The 25,963-nt window shown below is 46.8% G+C and overlaps 1 protein-coding gene across 1 annotated transcript in view; it reads right to left on the minus strand.

Moving 5' to 3' along the window:
- The window catches only part of ASTN1 (astrotactin 1), a 164,241-nt gene that overhangs the window by 86,883 nt on the left and 51,395 nt on the right, over positions 1 to 25,963 (minus strand). The window contains exon 2 of the mRNA XM_038757926.1: positions 19,098 to 19,285. Within this exon, the coding sequence (XP_038613854.1) occupies positions 19,098 to 19,285 (188 nt within the window). The remainder of the gene's footprint in view (positions 1 to 19,097; positions 19,286 to 25,963) is intronic.

Here is a 25,963-nt window from a genome sequence, read left to right on the forward strand (position 1 = left end):
CATCACTCTCTCGGAGAATCATTTTTTATTGATCCATCCTTGTCTTAATCCTTTGAGCAGGTGGTAGGCACTAGTAATACACCAGAAGCCCGCTACTCAAAAGGCAAAATCCAGTTAGTAGATCACGATGTTGACCTCCATCTTGAAGGCCTCTCCCAAAGGCTCCTGTGGCCAGATCTTCATCTTCTTTTTAAACTGAAGCTGCGGCTGTGTCTCTCACCTGTGTGCACAGTGGGCACACCCAACCCGGGCTTTTGGGAGTCGAGGAGGGAGCTACGAGTGCTCAATCTGGTTGCCCTGCTCTCCCAAGTGCTGCAAGCACACGGGATGCAGGGTCTGGAGTTTGAAGCAGCATGGCCCAGTGGATAGAGCACGGGCCTGGAATCAGTGGGACCTGGGTTCTAATCCCAGCTCCGCCACTTGTCTGCTGTGTAATCCTGAGCAAGTCATCTAACTTCTCTGTGCCTCAGTTACCTCACCTGTGAACTGGGGATTAAGACTGTGAGCCCTGTGTGGGGTAGGGACTGTGTCCGATCCGATTTTCTCATATCCACCCCAGTGCTTAGTATAGTGTCTGGCATGTAGCAAGCACCTAACAAATACCACAATTATTCTTATTTTATTATTGTTATTGTTGTTACTAAACATGCCAGCATGAATTTGTAGGACAGACGAGGAAAGAGCCCAGTCTTCCAGATTTCCCTTCCCCAGACAGCCAAGTGTCCCCAGATTCCAGTCTGACCCATGCTCCGCCTTCCTGCCTAGCCTCAGGCTTAGGAATCAGTTTCTGGTTTGCCAGGAGGCTCCCATGATAAATTCCTGGAGCTGACAGCGACAACGACATGCCAGTGCTAGGTAAGGGATTGTGGAGTTTTCCAGAACACTGGGCAAAGAAAACAGAAGACGTTCTCTCAAGGACCCATCGTCAGGAGTACGAAGCCAAGCATATATGCTAACCTTATCCTTCAAAGCACAGTTCCATCCCATGAATATCAACGGTCCTTCAAATGCAAGAGTAATTCTCAGGCAGCCTGGATATTCCTCAAGGCAGTCTGTGTATTTAAGTCTACTCATATCCCCAAGTGAATTCAGGGCTGAGGAAAGGTGACGAATTGATAGGTCCAAAGATGCACATCTTCTACTGACCCTCAAAGACGAGGGCCGCAAGGATCACTATTAGGAGGCTCAGCACCAATCTCCCTAACAACCCAGCCCTCAGGCCTCAAGTCTGGCCCACGGGCAAGTCAGCCTCAGCCACTCCCACCACCCCCAACGCAGTTGCTGGTATTCTAGTAAAAAAAAAAAAGGCCCATGGAAGGGGATAAAACACAAACCAATTTGGTGACTTTGGCTTTCCAGACACCAGTCTAGACCCAAATCTATTTATCAGCATCTCTGCCTAGAGGAAGGGGGATGGATTCGATGACCTCACAAGACCCTTCCAACTCTAACTGGAGTCCCCGAGAAGTTGGTGGTGAAAGTTTTTGATCCTCATCCAGCTAAGACACAGCCAACCTGATAAGCCCGTGATAGGGAGGAAATAATTTAAGCCTTGGATGTCTGGTATTACCAAAGAGACTGACCAAGAAATAGGATTGGACTAGCCCTGTAGAAACAACCAGAGTCCCACAAAAGGTCATGGGTCATTCAGGGGGGAGCCCATCATCCTCCGAAATGACTTTACCTCAAGGACCAAATGATAACAGCATGTCCCCAGGGGCTCCCTAGATTCGAGGGCCAGTATCCAGGTCTGGCAGCCAAGGAGACATCTTCAATTATCACTGGGGCGGCTTCGCCTTTTCATGTGGGCTGGTCCGTGGAAGAACTGTCTCCCACCAAAGGGACTGGCCAGTTAAACACTATAGGCATATTCAATAGCTTGTGCAATTTATAAATTATTAGGAACATTAACTTCCCTTGGGGGATTTCTGTAGTCTTTAATCGTGTGGAAACACTCTCCAGTTGCCACGGGCCACTGCGCTAATTAAGAGGCCTCAATGGGCGCGCTGGGGCTTCTGATGTGAATTGCACACACCCCTGGCAGGGACAGGCCCTTCCTGCCTCGTTAACCCCTCAGGGGGGAAGGGAGCCACAGCCTGCTGCCACAAAGAAAGCAGTGTGGACCCAAATGATCAATCTCCAAAAATGCTGGTTGCTGGGGAGTCTGGAGGGTTGGTCGGTGAAGGAGGCTCCTCCTTAGCATTCCAATCCCTCCAACCACGTCTCTGGCCAGTTGTGCCCTGCCCCCAGAGCCAAGACTCCAGTCCCCGTTGCTAATTTTATGTCCCTTAGCCCTTTTCTGGGTCTTATCACCCTCATCTTCATTAATCTGGACTGCTCGGTGAGACTCTGGGTGTTTTAACTAATGAGAGTTTGAAGGAAGCTGCATGCGTGCCAAAGGGAGTTGGCCAGCAGCTCTGTACACCCCTAAAGAACAAGCCCTGGGGTCCAGTGGAAAGAGCAGAGGACTGAAGTCGGAAGACCCGGGCTCCATTCCCAGCCCTGTCACTGGAACATCACTAAACTGGTCTGGGCCTCAGTTCTCTCACCTGTGAAATGGGGATAATTGTACCACTCTTAACTCACAGGGTGTTCATGAGGGCCAAAGGTGATAACTGATGGAAAAGTGCACTGGAAACCAGAAGCCCTTTGTAAATACAAGGCGCTATCTATCATCCCCCATAGAGGGCTAGCTGGGCAGGATGTTCACTGGCTGAACTGAAGGCGCAAAGATCAACTGGGTCAGGGGCCTGGTCTGTTGGGGTGGAAGTAGCCTACTCAGGGCTGGCCTTGCAGGACCTTAGTTCACAGGCAGGAAAGCAGACACTGCCAAATGTTAGCTACAGTCTCTAGGAGCAGAAGGACAGTGACAGGAGACAGAACCCAAGCAGAGGGACAAGAAATGAAGGCCAGACTGTCTTCCGAGGATGCTAAATCAGGCTGGACTGTAGTTGGAGTGACAGTATTTCCTGAGCACCAACTGTGTGCAATTCACAGTGCTAAGCGCTGAGGAAGGTGCGGTACAAGCACAAGCCACATGGCTTGTCCTTAAGGAGCTTATAATCACCAGGAGAGACAGGCTTAACAATAAATTCCATATTTGTGACTGAGTGTCCACTTGGGAGAGGCTGAGTCCAGTTCTTGTGTAGTAGGGAGAGATGAAGAGGGAGACAGAGAAGAGGGGAGGGTCCCAAAGGAGGGGGTTTAAACAGAGCTCTTGACAGGTTCAAAAGTAGCCCAAATCTCTGAAGCAGTGGCCCGTGGATTGAGCTACAAGAACCCAAGTCCCCTCCATGCCCTGTGCTGGCCCTTTAAAACCTTACAAGCCAAGAATGGAGCAGAGAAATAAATAGGCTCAGACAATGAGATAACTGTTCAATGCCTTTCCTTGGCAATGTTCCCTTCCTCCTCTCCTCTCTGTTTTTATGCAGTAGGTGATCTTGATGAAATAAAATAATAACAATAACCTGCTCCATTAGGACCAAACATTAAGGGAATTATTGAACAAGTAACAGATGAAGCAGCTGGCAAAGTGTACTCTAATGACCATTAGAGTTTAACCCTCTTTTTCTCTTATCATAATGGAGATGCTAAACCTTCCTTCCCCTGACCCCTTCAAACCCTAGTTGTGGCAAAGAGAAGAAGAGGTCAGCGTTGTCTAGGACAGGCCAGAGCCGAGGGGCAGGCTGATCGGGAATTCTGACCAACTGGGTTCTGAGATCTGGCAGTGAGATGAATAGTGTGGGGCCCTGGATGATGGGGGCTGAGGGAAAGAGGGCACCAAAGACCCTCTCACCTTCCCTTTGGCCATTTACAAGCCCTAAGTGCCGGGCCAGTGTGAGATGCAGAAGGGTTCTAAGAGTTCAAAGCATCCCTCTCCTTCCACCGACCACCCAATTCAGTTAATATGGAAGGCGGGAAGGGTCCTTCCTCTTTGAGAGTTGGTGAAGGGGTAGCAGGAGAAGGGACTGAAGGGACTGGGGTTTGAAAATCAGTAGAACCAGGACCTACAAATCCCACTGACAGCCCCAGAACTGGAAGTGCAGGCGCTGACGGGCCAAAATCTGTCGAATCCAGCACCCACTGGGCCCCATGATGCAGCTCAGGTACTTCCATCAATCAATGGTATTTACTGAGCGCTTACCATGCCCTCTGCTTGTTTTTTCCCTCTGGTACTCTGTCTTTCCTTAGCAGGGAGGATGGAGCAAAGGAGGGAAGTTTGCTTCCTTGGGGCCGGGGTCTTGTTGGAAGCCAGGGCTCTGGAGCCCCTCCCCAAGTCGGAGTGCCCACACCAGCCCCTGGAGCAAGTAGAGGGACTCTAACAAAACTGAGGGTGCTGGGAAGTGGATATCAGTGAGGATGCTGCTGGGGCCCCAGGGACCCAATCACTGAAGCAAGGCAGGAAGGGTGGGCTGCTCAGACTCCCATTTTACAGATGGGGAAGGAAAAATCCAGCAGGGGAGTGACAGGCCCAGGGCTGTAGAAAGGGAAACCACAGCCCCTCCTCCTCCTCCACCCAGGTCTTCATCCACCGATCTCCCCTCCCTCCCCAACCTGCCAACCTCAGGTTATTGGCCCCGAGGGAACAGGAGGCACACTTAAAAAGGAAATCCGGGTAAAAACGTTTCTCTATTCCAACCGAATTGAGCCTGAGAACATTTAGGCAGAAACAAAGGGCAAAAATGCCACGGGTTCCTCACACACAGGTAATTTCCTCCTCTCCAAACACCACAGTATTTTTCTTGCATGGTCCTTGTGCCTTCTGCATTTTGGGCTTGGAACAAGGTGACAATGGGACTTGAGAACACCTCTCTCAAGTTCGCACCCCAACTTTCCCCTGGGAGGGCGGCTCTCCCCAGGGTTTAAAAAGCCCTGAATACCCTTTAGATAAGAAATGTTCTTCTAGTCAACCAGGCCAACCTTGACCACCACATGGCCTAGGGAAAGACCATGGGACTGGGAGCCAGGAGACTGGGCTCAGATCCCAGCTTTGCCACTTGCTTGCTTTCTGGCCTGCGTTATATCACTTAACTTTTTGGTGCCACAGTTTTCACACCTGACAATCAGGGAGGAAATACCTATTCCCTTTCACCCACTTAGACTGCAAACCCCATGTGGGATAGGGGCTGTGTCTGACCAGACTGTATGGTGTCCACCCCCACGTTTAGCATGGTGTTTGGCCCATACTTACCCCTTACCAAAACCCCAATTATTATTATGGGTCTACAAGGACAGGTAATTCCACCACACTAAGAGGGACCACGGATGCCACAATGGAATGGAGGAAAGCATACCAGTAGCCCACACCCAGTGACCTGAATTTTCAAACAACCCACCTGGCTGGGAAGCGTTGCTGGAATGGGGTAAAAAGCCAGGTACCTCCTCCCCTCATAAGAACTCATTGGAGAAATTATCCACAAGGAAGTCACTTAACTTATCTGTGCCTCAATTACCTCAGTAAATGGAGATTAAGACTGTGAACCTCATGTGGGACTTAATTTGATTAGCTTGTATCTATCTCAGTGCTCAGTACAGTGCCAAGCACATAGAAAGCCCTTACATACCATTTAAGAAAGGGAATAAACCACTGCGACATTTGTGGGGTGCATTTTCTGCATACCTTGTATTTTCCTTAGCTTGTGAGGCCCTGAGACACAGGGCCACCACATCTAACACTTTCCTAGGTAAATCCCCTAGCACCTGAAGTAGGCATGTCACGAACACCTGGGATGATGTTGATGGGAAGAGCTGTGTTGAAAGGGTGAGAATATGGGTGTGAAGGAGAGTCTATGGGAAATTTCACATTCCTTCTCCCTGGGCAAGCACTTACATCATAATCATCACCATCATCATCACACAAGTAGCATTTTTAAAGCGCTTTCTATATGAAAAGCAGTGTGCTGAGTAATACGCGTGTATGAACTAATCTAATCAAACACAGTCCCTGTCCAACACCGAACTCGCAGTCTAATGGTTAAGGGATGGCCTGGAACAACTTTCTTCACGCTGGATCCGATCTGGGCTGATGCGGGCAGAAGCAGTGCAGGGACGACCATTTGCTCTGAGAGGGTGTTCCAGCTCCCCAGTTTCTGGGTGAAAATTCCATTCTCTGAGTGTCTGGAAAGCGCTTAGTACAGTGCTCAAACGCTTAGTACAGTGCTCTGCACATAGTAAGCGCTCAATAAATACGATTGATGATGGAAAGCGGCTATGTGGTTCGGCACAACAGGGAGGTAGCCCCCCTGGGCTTCTACGGGTGAGTGATCAGGCATCAAGTCTGGTGGGGATTCACTCACGCTCTCTTCCTCCCTTCAAAGCCCTACTGAGAGCTCACCTCCTCCAGGAGGCCTTCCCAGACTGAGCCCTCTCCTTCTTCTCCCCCTTCTCCATCCCCCCACCTTACCTCCTTCCCCTCCCCACAGCACCTGTATATATGTATATATGTTTGTTCGTATTTATTACTCTATTTTATTTGTACATATTTATTCTATTTATTTTATTTTGTTAATATGTTTTGTTTTGTTGTCTGTCTCCCCTTTCTAGACTATGAGCCCGCTGCTGCGTAGGGACCGTCTCTATATGCTGCCAACTTGTACTTCCCAAGCGCTTAGTACAGTGCTCTGCACAGAGTAAGTGCTCAATAAATACGATTTAATGAATGAATGAATATAGCCAGGGCCCCAGCTTGCACAACCTCGCAGGGCCAGAGTCTCTTTGACACACACTCTGCCCAACCATGCTGAAAAATGATCTGGCTCCCACCCAGCTGGACTGTGTGCACTAGTGGAATGGAGAGGCTCGATCCAGAAAGGCAGGTCTGCCGCTCGGCCACCCCCCGGTGAATGTCAGGGTGGTCCCGCCAAGGGGACTCTGGCCCATGAGAGGGGAGGGATGGAGAGTCTCTGCTGGAGGTGAAGGACTAATGGAGCGAGAGCCTCCTAAGCCTCTGAGCCTCAAGATGGTTGCTCATGCCTGAGAAGCAAAGACATTTCCTTCTGCAGGCCTGTTTCCAAATCTTTCATTCATTCATTCATTCAATTGTATTTACTGAGCGCTTACTGTGTGTACAGCACTGTACTAAGAGCTTGGGAGAATACAATTCAGTATGAAAAAAGAGGCTCGCCTCCTCTTTATCTGAAGGATCTTCAGTGAGATTCAGTGAGACAGGTCTGCCCTCCAGGGAGGGAAGAGGTTTTGTGCCCCATACAGTATCGGTATAAATACTTTTCTCTATTAGGCTCCTTACTTGCATGGGAATGTGCTTTCAAGGATCTTCCCTCTATTCCTTATGATCAATACTGCAGCCTGAAAAAACCCCAAAGGGTAAATTAATCCAGGCAGAGGAAGAGGGGTTTGGAAAGGAGCAGACAAGGGTGCAGAGATGACCTTCCTCGAAGCCCGGCCTCTGTCTCCCTCTGACAGCCTCTCCCTCTCGAACCATCCTGCTGCCCTTCCATGGAACCAAAATCCCTTCAAAGTCATAGGCATCACTGCTTTCTGCTCTCTCCACTCCCTCTCTGGTTCCTTGGATACTCAGGGACCCGCACGTTCATCGCCTGAGTTATCAATCAATCAGTAGTATTTATTGAACATTTACTCTGTGCACAGCACCATTCTAAGCACTTGGGAGCATACAACTGCCTATTATGAGTTTACAGTCTGGAGGATCAGTGAGATCAGGATCTGGGTTCCGGGGGGCCTGGAGTCATCCACAATCCATTAATACATTGCAAGTTCCTCAAGGGCTTTGGACAGGCATACATATATGATGCATACATGAAACAGCTGTTACTGACACCTCAACAAGCCAGTGCATCATTACAAAATGCCAAAACAGATGAAGGAGTTATGGTCTCTCCTCCACCAGCTAAAATTTGGGGATTAAGGCATTTTGCATCAATTTTAAAGGAAGCGGATGAATTTATAAGTGTGATTGAAGGCCCTGATTGAGAGAGTAGCTCAAAGGTGTGAAGAGGGATTCAGAAGAGGCTGGCCTGTTACAAGGTAATTTATGAAGACAAGAAGGCGGCCACTGATCTAATTTGGAAAAATACTCCGACTGGGTGTGCCACAGCCAGCAGAGCCAAATTCCAATTTTGCAGCCTCCTGCAAAAGTTCATGATCCTACTATAACTCCTCATTTAGTTAATGCTGTCATGTTACACTTTAACAAAGATTAAACAATAGTTTAGTAATGCTTTATGTAAAAGCCTATAGCACACAGAGCAATTTGAAAATTTTCCAGAGGTTTTGGAACAGATCCTAGTTTATACCACATACGTCTATGGAAAAAGTGCACTCCACGATCCAGACATGGTATTACAGAACACAATTAATAACAACAATAATAATTATGGTATTTGTTAAGCGCTTATTATGTGCCAAACACTGCTCTAAGCGCTGAAGTAATCAGGTTGTCCTCTGTGGGTCTCACAATCTTAATTCCCATTCTACGGATGAGGTAATTGAGGCACAGAGAAGTTAAGTAGCTTTCCCAAGGTCACACAGTAGACAAGTGGCAGAGCCAGGATTAGAACCCATGCCCTCTGACTCCCAAGCCCATGCTCTTTCCTCTAAGCCACGCTACTTCTCTGCTGCTCTATCTTAAGCAATTCTGCTCTATCATGAGGTACGCCCACATGGTGCTCTGCACAAAGTCGACTTTCAGTACATATCACTGACTGACCAAGATGCCTCACCTGGAGAACAGGCATCATGCTCCTTCTCAAAGGTCTCACCCACAAGCCAATGCTCTTCCATGGGGACCGACGATCCTCTGTCTGTCCACCCAATTCCACCCTCATCAAATTTCCTCGTGGCGAACTGCCAAAACATCCATTTGTTAGCAAAGTGGCAAAAATGGACGCAAGAGGAAAATGTGGCAAACAGCCCACACAGAGTTTCATTAGTACCGAGGCTGAGTCAACTAGGGTTTGCTGGCAATCCCCAAATCCTCACCTGAACTTGCTTGTCACTGTCGTGTCACCTCTCTGGGGAAAAATAAAACGGCGAGAACAGAGGGTTCCAGGAGCCAAATGCAGTTCTCTCTTGCTGTCTGGGACACAGTCTCTGAGCTGTTACTATTCTGCTCATGCTGCAGAGGAAGTTCCAGGAACCCTCTCTTTGCTCTAACTGGGAGAGCGGCATCACCAGTATTTCTATGGCCTGCTGTGGGCTGGACACTTCTTAAGTGCTTGGGAACATAAAATAAAAGTAGAAGACATCATCTCTGCCCTCAAGGACCTTACAGTCTAATGGGGAAGGCAAGCAGACAAACTGTAAACACCTGATGGGATGAGGCGGAAAGCATAAGCAAAAGAAAACACAACCCCAAATAAATGCAATAATGAACTGATATACCTTCAGTGATGAAGTGGGAAGTAGGAAGAAAGACTGAAGGGAATGACAAGATCAGGAAGGGGAAGGTGAGGCTGGGGGTGAGGCAGGGACTGCATCCTGGAGGAGGTGAATTTTCAGGAAGGTGAGAAGGAAAGTGGTGTGGAGACTGGAGGGAGGAGGTTGTCCTGTGCAGAGGGAAGGAGGTTGTGGTGGGTCTGAAGTGAGAAACTCAAGAGTGAGGTGCGAGAAGGACCTTCATTTGGGAGAAGCAAGAGTGCACACTGGCGTGTACTGAGAGAAGAGTACATAAGAACAAAGAGATAGCTTCTGAGTCAATGATTCATCAATCAGTGGTATTTATTGAGCACTTTCTGTGTGCAGAGCACTATGCTAAGCACTTGATCAGAAATTTGTTTTATGTGGCCATAAATGGGCAGCCACTGGAGGGTTTTTGAGGAGCACTTCTGGAAGATGATCCAGTTGCATAATATGGGAAAGACTTTAAGTGTGTGGGGGGGGGGTGTGGAGGTGGTAGGGGGACTGTAAGCAAGGAAGCTGATGCAATGGTCCTGCCAAGCATTCCTGTGAGTTTGGATGACAGTGGTATCAGTAAAGGTGGACAGGAAGGGGGAGACAGACATTAGTATAAATAAATTATGGATACGTACAGAAGGAACCATTATGAAGGAAACATCTGTTAGAATGAATGTAGGAAGTGAAAGGTAGCGAGGAGACAAAGATAACACCACAGCTCTGGCCTCCAGGACAGTAAGGAAGAAAAGTAGATTTGGGAGAGCATGATTAATAATAACAATAATAATAATAATACTTTTTTTTGTTAGACACTATGTGCTAAGCACTAGGGTAGATAAAAGATAATCAGGTCCCATGTAGGGCTCAAAGTCAAAATACGAGGGAAGCCACATGAGTAGTCTAGTAGTCCCTCTAGACTGTAAGCCCGCTGGGGGCAGGGATGGTCTCTATCATTTTATTGTACTTTCCAAGCGCTTAGGACAGTGCTTTGCACACAGTAGGTGCTCAATAAATATGACTGAATGAATTGAATGAATGGTCATAGAGGGAACAGCACCCCAGTGAGTTTGGAAATCACAATAACTGAGGCTCTCCAGCCTGCAGATTTCTGCCACAAGGGAAAACAAGAGCATGTGAAAAGAAGAGATTGAGAAATATTACATATACCTCATCAGGATGTACTGGCACCATACCTAGCTATATACAAATGTATAATATTAATAATGATAATAATAACAATGGTTCTTGTTAACCCCTACTATGTGTCAAGCACTGTTCTAAGCACTGGGGTAGATACAAGTTAATCAGGTTGGACACAGTTCCTGTCCCACATAGGGCTCACTTTCTTATCCCCATGTTACAAATGAGGTAACTGAAGCGCAAAGAAGTTAAATGACTTGCCCAAGGTCACACAGCAGATATGTGGCGGAACCCAGATTAGAACCCCGGTAATAATAATAATCATATTTATTGAGCGCTTACTGTGTGCAAAGCACTATACTAAGCGCTTGGGAGAGTACAATATAACATCAAATTCCTTGACCACAATGAGCTCTCTGATTCCCAGGCCAGTGCTCTGTCCATTAAACCACAAGGAGCTTAGTTTACATGGGCAGACAGACATTAGTATAAATAAATTACGGATACATTACATAAGTACTGTTTGGAGCCGAGACTACTTCTCCATGCTTATCATCATCATCATCAATCGTATTTATTGAGCGCTTACTGTGTGCAGAGCACTGTACTAAGCGCTTGGGAAGTACAAGTTGGCAATATATATGCACCTTACAGTACAGATCTGTAATTTATTTTAATGTCTGTCTCCCCATCTAGACCATAAGCTCCTTCTGGGCAGGGAATGTATCTATCAACCCTCATATTCCTTCTCCCTTCTTCATCGCTCTTGCATTTAAATTAGTACCCTTTACTCACCTCAATCTCAGCTCCAAACAGTACTTATGTACATATTCATAATTTATTTATAATAATGTCTGTCTGCCCATCCAAACTAAGCTCCTTGTAGGCAGGGAACTGGTCTATCAACTCTGCTATATTGTACTGGCACATAGTTAAGCACTTAACAAATACCATTATTATTATTATTACTCTCCCAAGCTCTTAGTACAGTGCTCTGCATAAAGTAAGTACTGAGCAAATATTACTGATTAACTGCATATATACAAATACACACAGACATCTAGCTGGATCAACCTGGCTAGAACACTGGAAAGAGGCAAAGAGGGAAAAGTGGAGGGTTTGCAGCCTAACTTTCATAACCTGCTGCTAGACTAGGAAAAAAAGAGATAGAAAGAGGCATTTTTCAAAATAGCTGTTTGTCCTTGCCAAACTACTATTTGGAGCCTCACTGCAGACAAACATTATTGAGTAATTCACCTCTTCTTTTGACACACCTTTTCTCAGCCTGTTTCCTAACCAGGTTCAGACCCAATAGGTGACATTTTCTGACCACATTTGGTGACTCTGGGCAAGTCAGTTAAGTCGGTTAGCTTCTCTGTGCCTCAGTTACCTCATCTGTGAAATGGAGACTAAAACACGGGCTGTGTCCAAACTGATTAACTTGTAGTTACCTCAGTGCTTGGTATACTGCTTGGCACATACTAAGTGCTTAACAAATACCATAATTATTATTATCTCTCTCTCACTCTCTCTCTCTCTCTCTCTCTCTCTCTCTCTCTCACACACACACACACACACACACACACACACACACGTCAGGTGTTGAATGGTGACTTCAGGATCCGATCCCTGTTACCAAGCCTGATGTATCCCTCAACCTCCAATTATGCCAACTAGAACTTTTGTGTTAACGGCTATTGACGCTGCCTCTTCAGGGGCCTTTGCTCTCTGAGGACTTTGCCTTTTCCCTGAGCCACCTCCTCCGGGGTTCACCCCAGCAGTTGCCATGATCCCACATTGTTGACTGCCTCCCAAAACTCCCAGCCTGAGACTCAGGAGAATTAAACTACGCACATTGTCCTGGCGGGTGACTGGAGGACATGGAAGGCCTCATCCCTCCTACCTCGACTCCTCCCACTGGCCTATCCCACCACTAACTGCAGCAAGAGCTCAGATGAGAACCTCTTTATGCCTGGTCCAGATCACTCAGAGCCATAAACTGCCCTGTTGGGTCTGTTCCACTGAACCAACCAGCCCTCTTTCAGGGACTCATTTGAGAGGAGCCCCAGGGACCTGCCTTGGATACTTTGACTAGAAATTGTCCCACTCCTCACAGAGGCAGGTCTCCTCATCCATTCTCAGCCTTCTAGCCTCTGGAGATGACACTACACAATTGGCACCTCAGCTGGAAGGGTTGACGGTGTTTCAGTCCAATCACCTCAAACCCTCTGTACCAACAACATATTGGCAAAGGCCTCATGACACAGTCTAGAATAGCACATAATCAGTTTCTCTCCATAAATTGAGCTCAGTGACAGGAGAGAAGCCTTGGTCGGACAATCCCAAAAGCCAACAGGAGGAAGAGGCTGCAGGAGATCTTTTTGTCTGTTGCCCTGCTGCCAGGCCGGACGGCCAGAACCCCCCCACCCCCACCATTCTTGCCCACTAACCAGGCAGACAGTTTCCAGAACACTTCTGACATGTGGAATATGGTCCCTCGCTTCATCAACCATCTGCGTAGATAACCCTGGGGAGATTCCACCACTGCCCTTCCTAATGAGCTTCAAGGCTTCTCAGCCCTAACCCTCTAGTTCTTTCTACTATCCAACTTAAATCCCTCCTGATTTAAAATGAGCCCATTCACTCTTGCTCTGCCAGCAGACACAGACCAGGGGCTCACAGATACTCAGTTGTGGGTCACGTTACCCCCACAGAAGTCATCTCCAGTTGCGGCCATTACAGAATGAGACAGAAGAACATAGGTCAGCACCTTCTCTGCCTCCACCCCACCCCATTAAAGACTGCAAGGGAAGGAAGGGGATGGCATGGAGAAGCAGTGTGGTCTAGTGGAAAGAGCACAGACCTGGGAGTTGGAAGACCTGGGTTCTAATTCCAGCTCCACTATTTATCTGCTCTGTGACCTTGGACAAGACACTTCACTTCTCTGTGCCTCTGTGTAAACTGAGGATTAAATCCTCCTTCCTTTGATTTAGACTGTGAGCCCTGGATGGGACAGAGACTGGGTCCAACCTCATTATCCCAGTGCCTAGAAGAGTGCCTGACACAGAGTAAGTGCTCAACAAATACCACAAAATAAAAGAAGGGTGTCTGACAGCACCAGATTTTGGGAAACCAGGGAGTCAGGTCTAGAGCCAGAAGCCCTGTTGGTTGGCCTTCAGCTATGGTCACAAGGGCAACCAGATGATCAAAGATACAAGGGAGTCAAAGGACCTGAATTCTAATCTTGGCTCCACCACTGGCCTGCTGGGTGACCTTGGGTAAGTCACTTAACTTCTCTGCACATTGGAGCCTCATGGATGCTCATGATTAATGGGTAATGCTGAGCTCTCCAAAATGGCTTAACACCAGGCTGACCAAGGCCACTGGATTTCAATGGCTTTGGCCCCCAAAAGGACCATGGGTAGATAGCCCTGGTCAGGAGGGAGGGCAGGATGTGAGGGTTAGGAAGATTCTAGTGATACAAAGCTCCCTCTGCCCAATGTCTTCCCTTTGCAAAAGACAACACATTTTCCAGTGATTTAGTGCCAGACTTGTGAGCCTTGTGTCTCTCTCTCACAGCACTCATCACAGACCTTGAGGGGATTCTAAGCAATCCCAGGCCATCATAAACCTGTCAAGAGAGGTTGTGGCAACAGGTGGGAGGAGGGAGAGAGATAAGCTTTTTTCAGAGCCCTCCAGTCCTGACAACACTAGGTTTAATGAGCCAATATTTAGTGGGGTGGGTAGGAGAGTTTAAACTGGCCATCCAGCCAGCACCTTCTGGAAAGTAAAGTTGAGGATGATCAAAGATTAAAGGGATGTGACCCACTGGGACAAATGGGGGCTGAGATCTGCTTCAGGCTCTACACCGGGGCAGCCTTGGGTGGAAAGCACTGCCCTTTGGCAGCCACCCAGGGAGACAGAACATGAGGGCTACTGAGAGCTCACCTCCTCCAGGAGGCCTTCCTAGACTGAGCCCCCACCTTCCTCTCCCCCTCCTCCCCCTTCCCATCCCCCCCACCTTACCTCCTTCCCCTCCCCACAGCACCTGTATATATGTATATATGTTTGTACATATTTATTACTCTATTATTTTATTTGTACATATTTATTCTATTTATTTTATTTTGTTAATATGTTTCGTTTTGTTGTCTGTCTCCCCCTTCTAGACTGTGAGCCCGTTGTTGGGTAGGGACGGTCTCTATATGTTCCCAACTTGTACTTCCCAAGCGCTTAGTACAGTGCTCTGCACACAGTAAGTGCTCAATAAATATGATTGAATGAATGAATGAAAACGAGGGAGCTGAGATGGGGAGAGGAGTGATGGGGAGGGCCAACGGCTGGCTGAAAACACTTCTCAGGTTCAACCTGGCAATTCTGGGCCCTAGAGATATCCGGGTGGTTGCCCAGCTCCACTAGGGGGATTCGCTACTGGTAATTTAGGGGACAATTCGGCCTGAAGTCCTGAAGGCAGGGAATTCCAGCAGTGAGATAGCATGCTTGCCTGAGCTCCTCGTGGTTGGTCCAGGAGCCCACTTGAATGACTGATGCTTCAGGGTCGGGGGAGGGGGACCTCACTCCGCAATGCCGGGGCCACCTAGGATCGGGGACTGCCCTGAGAAGCCTCCAGTGGCAGCCAAGTGGGAGTCAGGGCTGGAGCAGGACTGAGGGAAAATGCCCAAAAAAGGCCACCTGTCGTGCAGATGGATGCCCTGAGTCAGGGGTCCTGGGGCAGCCACGGAGGAGGGACCAGGGATCTGGGCTCCAAAATAGCTACTATTGTCTGCAGAGCAAAATCCCCCACTTCTGGTGGACACTTAAAACAATAGGCTTGTCCAACACAGATTCAGCCCCCAAACAGATATTTCCACCTCACAATTATCTCACACACTTGCCCCAAGCCAATAGGGCCAAAGAGATTTTCCGTCTGCTCCAAGACGGTGATGAATGAACGATGAATGACAACGAATGTAACAGCACTTCCGGGGCCCCAGAAGGCTTCTCTCATTCTCTGGTGCCCTCAAAATTTCCAAACCCCAAGCCACTGCCCAGGGCGGTGTCACAGATAACCAGAACACAAAGGGTGGCTTGCATGCTTTATCCATCTCACCCACATCACCCTACTAGCAGTGACCTTGAGTTACGGAGGAACACAATATATTTTGGTGCGTCATCTATTAGGATCCTTGGAAACTCACTTGGAATTGTTCAGGATGATAAAGATTACATAACGTGCCAAGGTTACTGAACATCCCGAATCTCATGCTGTCTATCCAAAGCTCTCCAAAGGGCTTCATACATTTCATATGATGTCAAATATTATTCTACCCATTTTCCCTGTGGAGAAACTGAGAGCCATTTTAACTGGAGAAGGATTTTTTGAAGCTAAGTACAAATATATAAATCACCTATCATTTTAACAACTTGTTTTCACCCATTCAACTGTTCAAAAAAGGTGCGTCCTTGAGCGGGGTAAATGTTTCAAACGTGAATTGTATTTTTGAGCTAAGCCTCTTCCACCACATTTTGAGTCAATCTTGAAGTAAAAATGCACCTTGCAGTAGAACCAGCCAAACTTTTCAGACCAAATCTAGTCCACCCCTGCCAACTCTGCCGATGGTTAGGAATATAGACTGCTCAGGTCTGAAAACTAAATAAGCTTTGGTGTTTAAATGAACGTGTAATCGGAGCCAGCCCAGTAATGAAAGGTAAGGTCCAGCTTCAACTTGCACAGTTATCTGCTCTTGCCCTGGAGTTCTGTCTCCCCAGTGTAGCAGATAGGAAAATTAGATTTGGTAAACGTGACAGTGGAAAGCTGGATACAGTACCTCAATTACCCCGCAGAATTAAGAGTTTTGTTGTCCACTATGCCATGCTCTTCAACGCTCCATCTCCCATGTTAAAACCCCCTACTCTCCAAGTTGTTATTTTAAGTTCAATAAATTAATGCAAAATATAACAACAAATAGAAAGATCTGCATTAAGGCAAAAGGGATGTAAACACAAAGGGCAGAAAATGCCAACAGGAAGGTTCTTAGAGAAACATTAATTCCTTTTGCCTATAATGGCAATTTTTTGGATTACTAGTTAAGCTTTTAAGCATACACTTGGTTGTTCAGAATCTAAAATAATAATAATGATAATAACAATAATGGTATTCGTTAAGTGCTTACTATGTGCCAAGCACTGGTCTAAGTGCTGTGTTAGATACAAGTTTATCAGATTGTCCCATGTGGGGCTCACAGTCTTAATCCCCATTTTACAAACAAGGGAACTGAGGCCCAGAGAAGTGAAGTGACTTACCCAAAGTCACACAGCTGACAAGTGGCGGAGCCGGCATTAGAACCCACAACCTCTGACTCCCAAGCTCATGCTCTTTCCACTAAGCCACACTGATTCTCCATATCTGAGTATGTGTGTGCTTCTGCCAAAACCTTAAGTCTTACTGTTTCTAAACTAGAGAATATTTCAATGTTTTCCAAATGAAAACTATATGAGGACTGCTTTATACATTTAAGGGTGATTTTTTCTATCTGCATATCCTGATGTTTTTTTCCTACTAGCAGTATTGGGAGGTAAGATTTTATTTCTGAGCTGGGTGGAAGGATTTCCAACTTTCATAACTGGAACCATGTCTACCAACTCTGTTATTTGTCCTCTCCCAAGCACTTAGTATGATGCTTTGCACACAGTAAGCACTAAATACCACAGATTGATTGCTTCCCCCTCTCCATCCCCCCATCTTACCTCCTTCCCTTCCCCACAGCACCTGTATATATGTATATATGGTTGTACATATTTATTACTCTATTTATTTATTTATTTATTTATTTTACTTGTACATTTCTATCCTATTTATTTTATTTTGTTGGTATGTTTGGTTCTGTTCTCTGTCTCCCCCTTTTAGACTGTGAGCCCACTGTTGGGTAGGGACTGTCTCTATGTGTTGCCAATTTGTACTTCCCAAGCGCTTAGTACAGTGCTCTGCACATAGTAAGCGCTCAATAAATATGATTGATTGATTGATTGATTGATTCTAGTTATTTCCTTGTATTTCCAAGCCTTGCATCCAAAATGACTGCCGCCTCACAGTTAGGACTGTCTTGTCTTCTTGTCTTATGTCATCGAATCGTTTCCGACCCAGGCAACAGCACAGACACATCCTCCCAGCTAGCCCAAGGTTTATCAGAAAAAGCACACCAAGCCTCTCAATTCTCAAAACAAAAACATAAAAAAGAGATTATGTGGGCTGGGAGATGGCTCAGTTGCTTCTTGCCAAAGTACACCAGCGATGAGGGGAGTTGGTGTCTGTGTACTGGAATCTTGTGTCTTTGCTCTTCTCAGGGAGGAGAAGGTGGGAGAATGGGGGCAGAGGACAAGCCGGGAGACATCACCCAAACAAGAAATCAACTCCTCTGACTAGATCTCCTGGGCTTACCGTGGGCTGTGTGGATCCTTCTGTTGCCCAAAGACTGGACCCAAAATTTAAAAGCAAACGCAGCCTAAGTAAAGGCTCCACTGAATATTCTTTTCTAAAGGAAAAATGAAGCCAGAAATGACCATGCAGGGAAATTTAAAGCTCCCTCTCCATCCTTTAGTTCTGCTGGCTTCTGCATTGTGGAAGTCATCGTAATTATCATCACAACAATAACTGCAGTATTTGTTAAGGGCATACTAAGTGACAAGTCCTGTGATAAGCATTGGGCTAGATAGAATTCAGCCATATCAGAGTCTCCTAGTCTAAGGGTGAGGGAGAACAGGTACGTCACCCCCAATTTACTGATGAAGAAACCAAGGCAAAGAGCAGTTCAGTGAGTTAACTAAAATAGCACAGCAGGTAGAACCTCAATTTCCTCATCCATAAAACGGGAATTAGAAACCTGTCTTTCTCCCAGCACCCCCTGGCCCTACCCAATGTGGGACAGGGACTGTGTCTGATCAGTGAATGGTATCTACCCCAATGCTTGGCACATAAAAGCCCTTAAATACCAAATTACTATTAGTATTTCAAGTGTACATAAAAACTGGTCTCTTTCTCTGATTCTTTCAATCTACCCACAGATTCAGGAAGTGTCCTGTGGCTGGCTCCCTCCACTTCTGACTCTCTGCTGTGCCCACATATTTCCTGCCTCTTGCACCTCTTGCCTCTGCTTGCTTTCCCTCAGGGAAGGCCAACGCTTCTTTTTTATTAGTTCCCAACCTTCCTTCATTTGGCAACAGAGCAATAGAGAGAGCAAGGGGAGGTAGCAAAGGCTAAATGTTGGGGAGCATCCCACTCCGATTCTGATTTCTGTGGGGGGATAAATTAACCGGGTTTTCCCTCGCCTCACCTTACCAGTTGTGCTGCCCTTTGCCCAGAAGTGGAGGGGATGAATACCCTCCCATGCTCTGTCTGCCCCGTGGCACAGTTCCCCAACACCTGACGCCAGCCCCTTCCTGGAATTTCTTGGTTTCAGTCCCCGGCGGATAGCAGGTCCTTCCACGTTGGAGACCGTCCCAAGTTCCCAGGTGTCCCAAGGGCTAGGGGACTGCATGGCCAGCGCGTCACCGTCCAGTGGCCGGGCTCTGGGTCAGCCCTCTCTTACCATGACAGAGATGTGCAGGATCCGTAGCTCTTCTTCGGCCGACTCGCTCTGGGGTTCTTCTGTCGGGTCTAGGCCGGGCAGGTTCGGGGACCCGTCCTGATGGTGGATGTGGAACAGCAGGGTGCCGTTCTCCAGCCACTGCTGCCTCCAGCGCACCAGGGGGATGTCCTCTGTGTTCCCAGAGATCTCTGTGAGGCAAAGACAAAGTCCACAAGTGACTAGGAGACAGGAACAAGCACGTCTGCCTCCAGCCGGCCTCGTCACCTCCGTTCACACCATCATCATCGTCAGATGCCAGGAGTGAGAGCAAACAATGGTATTTATTGAGCACTTACTTGAGCAGAGCATTGTACTAAGCGCTTGGGTGAGTACAATTCAGTTGGTAGACTTGATCCCTGTTATTAAGAAGCTTACAGTCTAACGGGGGGAAGACGGACATTAACCTAAATTTCAGATAGATGCAAACCAGCACTCTGAGGGCCAGCGGATGCTGGGGACTCCAAGGGGATCAGGACCCATGCCCCACCCCAGAACAGTAGCAGTGCTGTCCCCCTGGGGGCTCTCCACTGCACCTTCGGAGGGGAAGGCTCTCACTCACCCATGGAGAAAAAAACCCCAAGGTGAATCCAAGTCCACCCTCCTCCCAGGATCAGGGCCGTCCTTCGCACCCTGAGGTCAGCCAGTCCAGTTCTCCCCAGCATTAGGCATGAGGTTATCTTGCTCTTCACACTGAGAGGGCAAGTCAGCCAGTAACCACGTTTGGGTTTGCCATGTGTAACCACTACGAAGGAGCAGGGGTCGTGGCTGGACAGGATCCCGAGAGGATACAGTGCAAGTGAAGGAAGCCGATGGGTCGTTTTTTTTTTTCTTTTTATGGTTTTTGTTAGGTGTTTTCTATGTGCCAGGCACTGTTCATCATCATCATCATCAATCGTATTTATTGAGCGCTTACTATGTGCAGAGCACTGTACTAAGCACTTGGGAAGTACAAATTGGCAACATGTAGAGACAGTCCCTACCCAACAGTGGGCTCACTGTTCTAAGTGGAAGGGTAGATACAAGATAATCAGATTGGACACAGTCCCTGTCCCACATGAGGCTCACAATCTTAATCTCCATTTTACAGATGATTAACTGAGGCACAAAGAAGTAACTTGCCGAAGGTCACACAGTAGACAAGTGGCAGGGCACGGATTAGAACCCAAGTCCTTCTGACTCCCAGGCCTGTGCTCTAACCACTAGGCCATGTTGCTTCTCCATTTCTCCCTCATAAGCTTTTTCCCATAATTCCCGAGAGAGGTGTGTGCTGTGACAGAAAAAAAGTGATGGCTTTAAACCCTCACCTTTTTTCCCCCCTATTTTCATTTGGGAGGATAAGAAACAAGTTTCAATGACCAGGAAAAGGAGGGATTTGAAAATCCTAACCAGGATGGGGCAGTATGAACCCTACTCTTCCTACTCCTCCTCAGATCAGTTACTACCTACGCAACCAAGCACACCCTGGCTTTGGGAGTGGATTGAGTCAGACCTCATTCCGGCCCCTGGGGCCAGTAACCCAATGCTGTGAACACATGGTAAACAAAACACAGTCTTCTTGTTAAACAACATTCACAGAGAACATGGAAAATGATTTTGCCCATTGGGCCTGTTTTGGGTGGTTGCTTCAATGGCTTTGCTGTTAAGAGTTTGCATGTGTCCGATGAAAACCGAAGCACCAGCCAAAAGTGGGGAGAAGATGGCCAAAGCCCACGTGATCAGCACTGTTGAAGTCACATCACACCTGACCTGCCTCCACGGGAAATCTGGAATCAGCAAGACGGCCTGACTGATAGCCCGCATAGGCAGCACTTCGGACTTTTTCCACCCCTGCTGACCCTAAAGGTCTAAGCAAGTTGGTGATGGGGAATGTTGTGGGAGAGGTGGGAGGTGAGGGGTGGGCACACCTGCTGGTTAAGCATTTACTATGTGCCAAAAATTTGGGTGGATGTAATCGGATCAGACACCACGGTCCCTGTCCCATACAGGGCTCACAGTCTAAGGAAGAGGCAGATCAGGCGTTGAATCCCCATTTTACAGACAAGGAAACTGATAATAATAATGATGATGATGGCATTTATTAAGCACTTACTATGTGCCAAGCACTGTTCTAAGCACTGGGGAGGTTACAAGGTGATCAGGTTGTCCCTCAGGGGGCTCACAGTCTTAATCCCCATTTTACAGATGAGGTAACTGAGGCACAGAGAAGTTAAGTGACTTGCCTAAAGTCACACAGCTGATCCAGAGATGTTAGGTGACTTGTCCAAGGTCACACACCAGACATTTATTAAGTCCTTACTATCTAGCTAGATGGTGAGATAGATTCAAGGCTATAAGATCAGACACAATACCTGCCCCACACTGGGCTGAAGCCCATTTTACAGATGAAGAAACTGGGGACCAGAGAGGTTAGGTGACCTGCCCAAGGTCACTCAGCAGGTCATCAGCAGAGCTGGGGCATGCAACTCCATGGTGGCTGGAGTTGGCTGGGCCGGTAACATCTAACATCCTAGCACAAAGGGGACCGTGAGGACTGGCCCGGGCTCGCCTATGACTCAGTTTGCACCATGGTGGCCTTAAGCATCTCTGGATGAGGGAAAAGACCACTGAATTGGCTCCCAATACTAGAGATGAGCCAACCAGCTGGGGAACAAGGTCAATCCTAGCCTTTTCCAATCATAAATCACAGGAAACTCAATTTACTATCCCCATAACGCCATGAACCTCTCACTACATCAAGGCCTGGGGCTAATCCCTCCTTAGAAAAGCAGTCCTGTCCTCCCCTCCCTGTCTTGCTGTTCCCTCTCCAGCAGTGGAAAGTGTCTCTCCATATCCTCCTTTCCACTGATGTAAATGCCTGAGAAGCAGAGATTCCTCATGTGCCCGTAAATGAAATAGTGAAATCCCTGGGCACAGGCTTTCCCACCTCTCCAGACCAGGCATCTGACTACATGCTCACTACGTTCACACCCTCCCCTTGCCCTGCACCAGCCCTCTTCATAATTCATTATTGATTTTTTTTAAATGGTATTTGTTAAGCCCTTCCTTGTGTCAGGCACTGTATTAGGTACAAGCTAATCAGGTTGGACACCGTCCATGTCCCCCATGGGACTCACAGTCTTAAGCCCCATTTTACAGATGCAGTAACTGAGGCACAGAGAAGTTAAATGACTTACCCAAGGTCACAGAGCAGACAAGTGACAGATCCAAGATTAGAACCCAGATAATTACTCTCCCCGCCTCCAAATGGCCTTCCCTGACTAAGCTCCCCTTTCCTCTTCTCCCACTTTCATCTGCACCTTCCTGACTTGCTCCCTTTAGTCATCCCCCCTCCTAGCCCCACAGCACTTATTACATAAGGTACATACCTGTAATTTATTTATTTATATTGTCTGTCTCCCCCTCTAGACTCTAAACTCATTGTGGCCAGGGAATGGATCTGTTTATTGTTACATTGTACTCTCCCAAGCTCTTTGTTCAGTGCTCTGCACACAGTAAGCACTCAATAAATACGACAATGAATGAATTAAAGTCCTTCTGACTCCTTTTTGCTCTATCCTTTAGGGCTTTCTGCTTCTGTTTCAAGTGAAAAAAAGGAAATTTAGGGAATAAAGATCAGGGTTTATTATTATTTATTATTTCAGTTGCATTGGCATGGGAAGGGTTTCTTCAGTAATATCATTCTGTTCCAGTGTCAGGCCACGACTGAATGGCTAAACAGATGCTCGATATCCCAGTTGCCTGTTGGCACAGACAGCAATGTTAGAACAGCCCGTTTTAATTCAGGGCACTGGACTCCAGCCTCCATCCCAAACCTTACAAAAACCAAGTGTTGGCTTGGAGATGAGCACAGTATAGTGGAGCAGGAGATGGCACTCACCCAAGAGATAAATTGAAACACTGATATATGCCAGCTACCCAAGGGAACACCAGGCTCCTTAGTGGTCAAAGAAAAATCAATAAATGGTATTTATTGAGTGTTTATTGCATGCAGAGCACTGTACTAAGTGCTTTGGAGAGTACAATTCAACAGAGTTAGCAGACATATTTCCTGCCCACAAGGAGCTTACAGTTTAGAGATTAGAACCTAGGTTCTCGACAGCCAGACTTGTACTCTTTCCATTTGGCCACACTGCTTAGCCATTGATGGGGAATGTCTCTTGTGGCTTACTGGAAAGAGCATGGGATGAGAGGACTCATAAAACCCCATTTCTCATCCCAGCTCTGCCCTGGCCTGCTGTGCAACCTCGAAAAGGTTATAAACCAATGTCTAGGTCTAATTCAAAAAGGCCAGACCATCCCAGTTACACACTTGAAATGCCCATCATTTCTGCTTAGTCACTGACAGTGGAAATACTGTACCCTTTAAGCACCTGATAATCACTCACCACCAGCCCCACAACACTTATGTACATATCTGTAATTTAATGCCTGTTTCCCCCTCTAGTCTGTAAGCTCCTTGTAGGCAGGATATATGTCTACCAACTCTATTGTACTGTACTCTCCTACGCAGTCAGTACAGTGCTTTGCACACAGAAAGTGCTTAATAAATATCATTGACTGATTCTCCAAAAAAAGGCACTAATTCTACTTAAACCAATCCCGTCATAATTAGGATGGATTTGCAAATTGACTTAAATCTGTTTTGGCAGTGAAAATGTTAACAATTTAAATGTAATTTCTAGACTGTGAGCCCACTGTTGGGTAGAGATTGTCTCTATATGTTGCCAACTTGTACTTCCTAAGCGCTTAGTACAGTGCTCTGCACACAGTAAGAACTCCATAAATACGACAATGAATGAATGAATGAATGTAATCTGAAGTGATTTTTTTTAGTTAACCCTAATTATAAAAATTGATCTGGAAGGGTGTAGAAATCAGGTTATGTTGTGTAAAAATCTAAAAATCAATTTGCTAATTATTCAGAATGTATACAACCCCTTATTCTTCCAAGAGGTTGAAAAAGCTGATTTTTTTTCTATTTCTATAAATGTTTTCAATTTCTAATTTATTATTTAATTTCCTGGATGTACCTCAGGCTTATCAACCCTGTTATAGTGAAAGGAACTGGCCTAAAATAACCCAAGAGGCCAGAGCAGATGTAAACTAGAAAGGATTTTTTAAAATAGTATCTGTTAAGCACTAAGGAAAATGAGTACAGAGACTTGAAGTGACTTGCCCAAGGTCACACGGAAGGCAAATGGGGGATCCAGGATTAGAACCCAGGTCCACCGGCTCCCAGACCCTTGCTTTATCCACTATGCCACCTGATTCCCCATTTCTGTCAGTCCAGCCCCCAACTGGACCATGACACTGAGTCTCAGGCCCAGAAAATGAAGAGGACTTGTTTGAACAAAATGAGAGCCCTCCGCAACTTATTTAGTAGCTTTGCTGCTGAGCACAACTCTGCCAGGAGTTTTCTGAAGTCTGTGTTTTTAAAGAAACGATTCTTGATTCTTCCCCAACACTCTGGGAGGCCAAAATCACCATCTCCATTTTGGAGGAAGGAAAACAGGCTCACGGCGTTCAGAGACTAAGATGGTGGAGCTGGCTAGGACAAAGAGCCATTAGATGGTTTACCATCTGGCTCCCAATTGTCTGGGGCCATTCTGGTCTGGCACAGAACCGGGAAAGGAGGACGGGATTTAAAAAACCCTCTGCTCTAGACAGCACTCACCAGTGCATGAAGACACTGCTCCCCTTCTAACACCTTAGAGAAACAGTGTGTTCTAGATCCCCTACAGAGGAGCCTGGCAAAGCAGGAAACAACTGGAAATCTAGAAAGGAACATTTTAAACATTTCAAAAAATTTGCAGATTTCCAGGACTGTATTTTCTTAATCATTATTTTCTTTTTCCCCCCTCAAGATACATGAAGTGTCTGCAAAGGTGCAGGCAGGCTTGGTTTCCATTTAATGTTCCTGATGTCAGAAGGAAATATGCCACAGGTCACAGTTCAGGAACAAACATCCTTTTGGATTCCCACCAGGTAGACACAAGGGCTCTGTCTCAACTGAAGGTCTGGAAAGATCGGAGCCATCATTCTGGATCTTTCTAGTTCCCTGCATTGAGGTTCTATTTCCAGAAAAGCCCAGGGAAACTCAGGAAATGCTTCCTTCTCCTGCCAGTCTGCTTGAGGCACCCAATTCAAACCTCTTATCATCCCTCTTTTCCTCCAATCAGATCGTGGTGGAAGTGGGTTCCAGCCTAGACAAAGGGGAATCCAAGGATCATCCTCAGATGAGCCCGCCGCAGGACAACCTGATCACCTTGTAACCTCCCCAGCACTTAGAACAGTGTTTTGCACATAGTAAGTGCTTAATAAATGTGATCATTATTATCTGTGACAAAACTTGCCTGAGCAAAAGTGCTTTTGGCTGGGGTTGTTACAGAGGAGATTAGTTCAGCTCCCTCAATCCAGCTCAAGATCCCCAAACACTCTAGGAGTAGATAAGGGCCCCATAGCAGAAGACATGCTGCCTCTACTTAGATACTAAGAGACAAGGGTGACAAGACCTTGAAGATAAAGAGGAGGAGCAAAGTAATCCAAAACAAAAAATATAGGGTGGGAAGACGGCAGAGGGGGAGGGTGACAAAGAAGCATTTTAATTAGCCTTAGTCATTGTGCCGTTGTTCTACTGCCACACACACTGGGAGTCTGGCAGAGCTGCCTCTCTTTGAGGTTAGCTCAGGACAGCCAAGGTTCTCCTCCATGTCGATCCCCCTTAGTAATTGTAGCATTTGTTAAATGCTTACTATGTGCCAATCACTGTACTAAGCACTGGAGTGGATACACAATAATAAGGTTGGACACAGTCCCTGTCCTACATG

The sequence above is a fragment of the Tachyglossus aculeatus genome, chromosome 16 (genome assembly GCF_015852505.1).
Source record: "Tachyglossus aculeatus isolate mTacAcu1 chromosome 16, mTacAcu1.pri, whole genome shotgun sequence".
Lineage (NCBI taxonomy): Eukaryota > Metazoa > Chordata > Mammalia > Monotremata > Tachyglossidae > Tachyglossus > Tachyglossus aculeatus.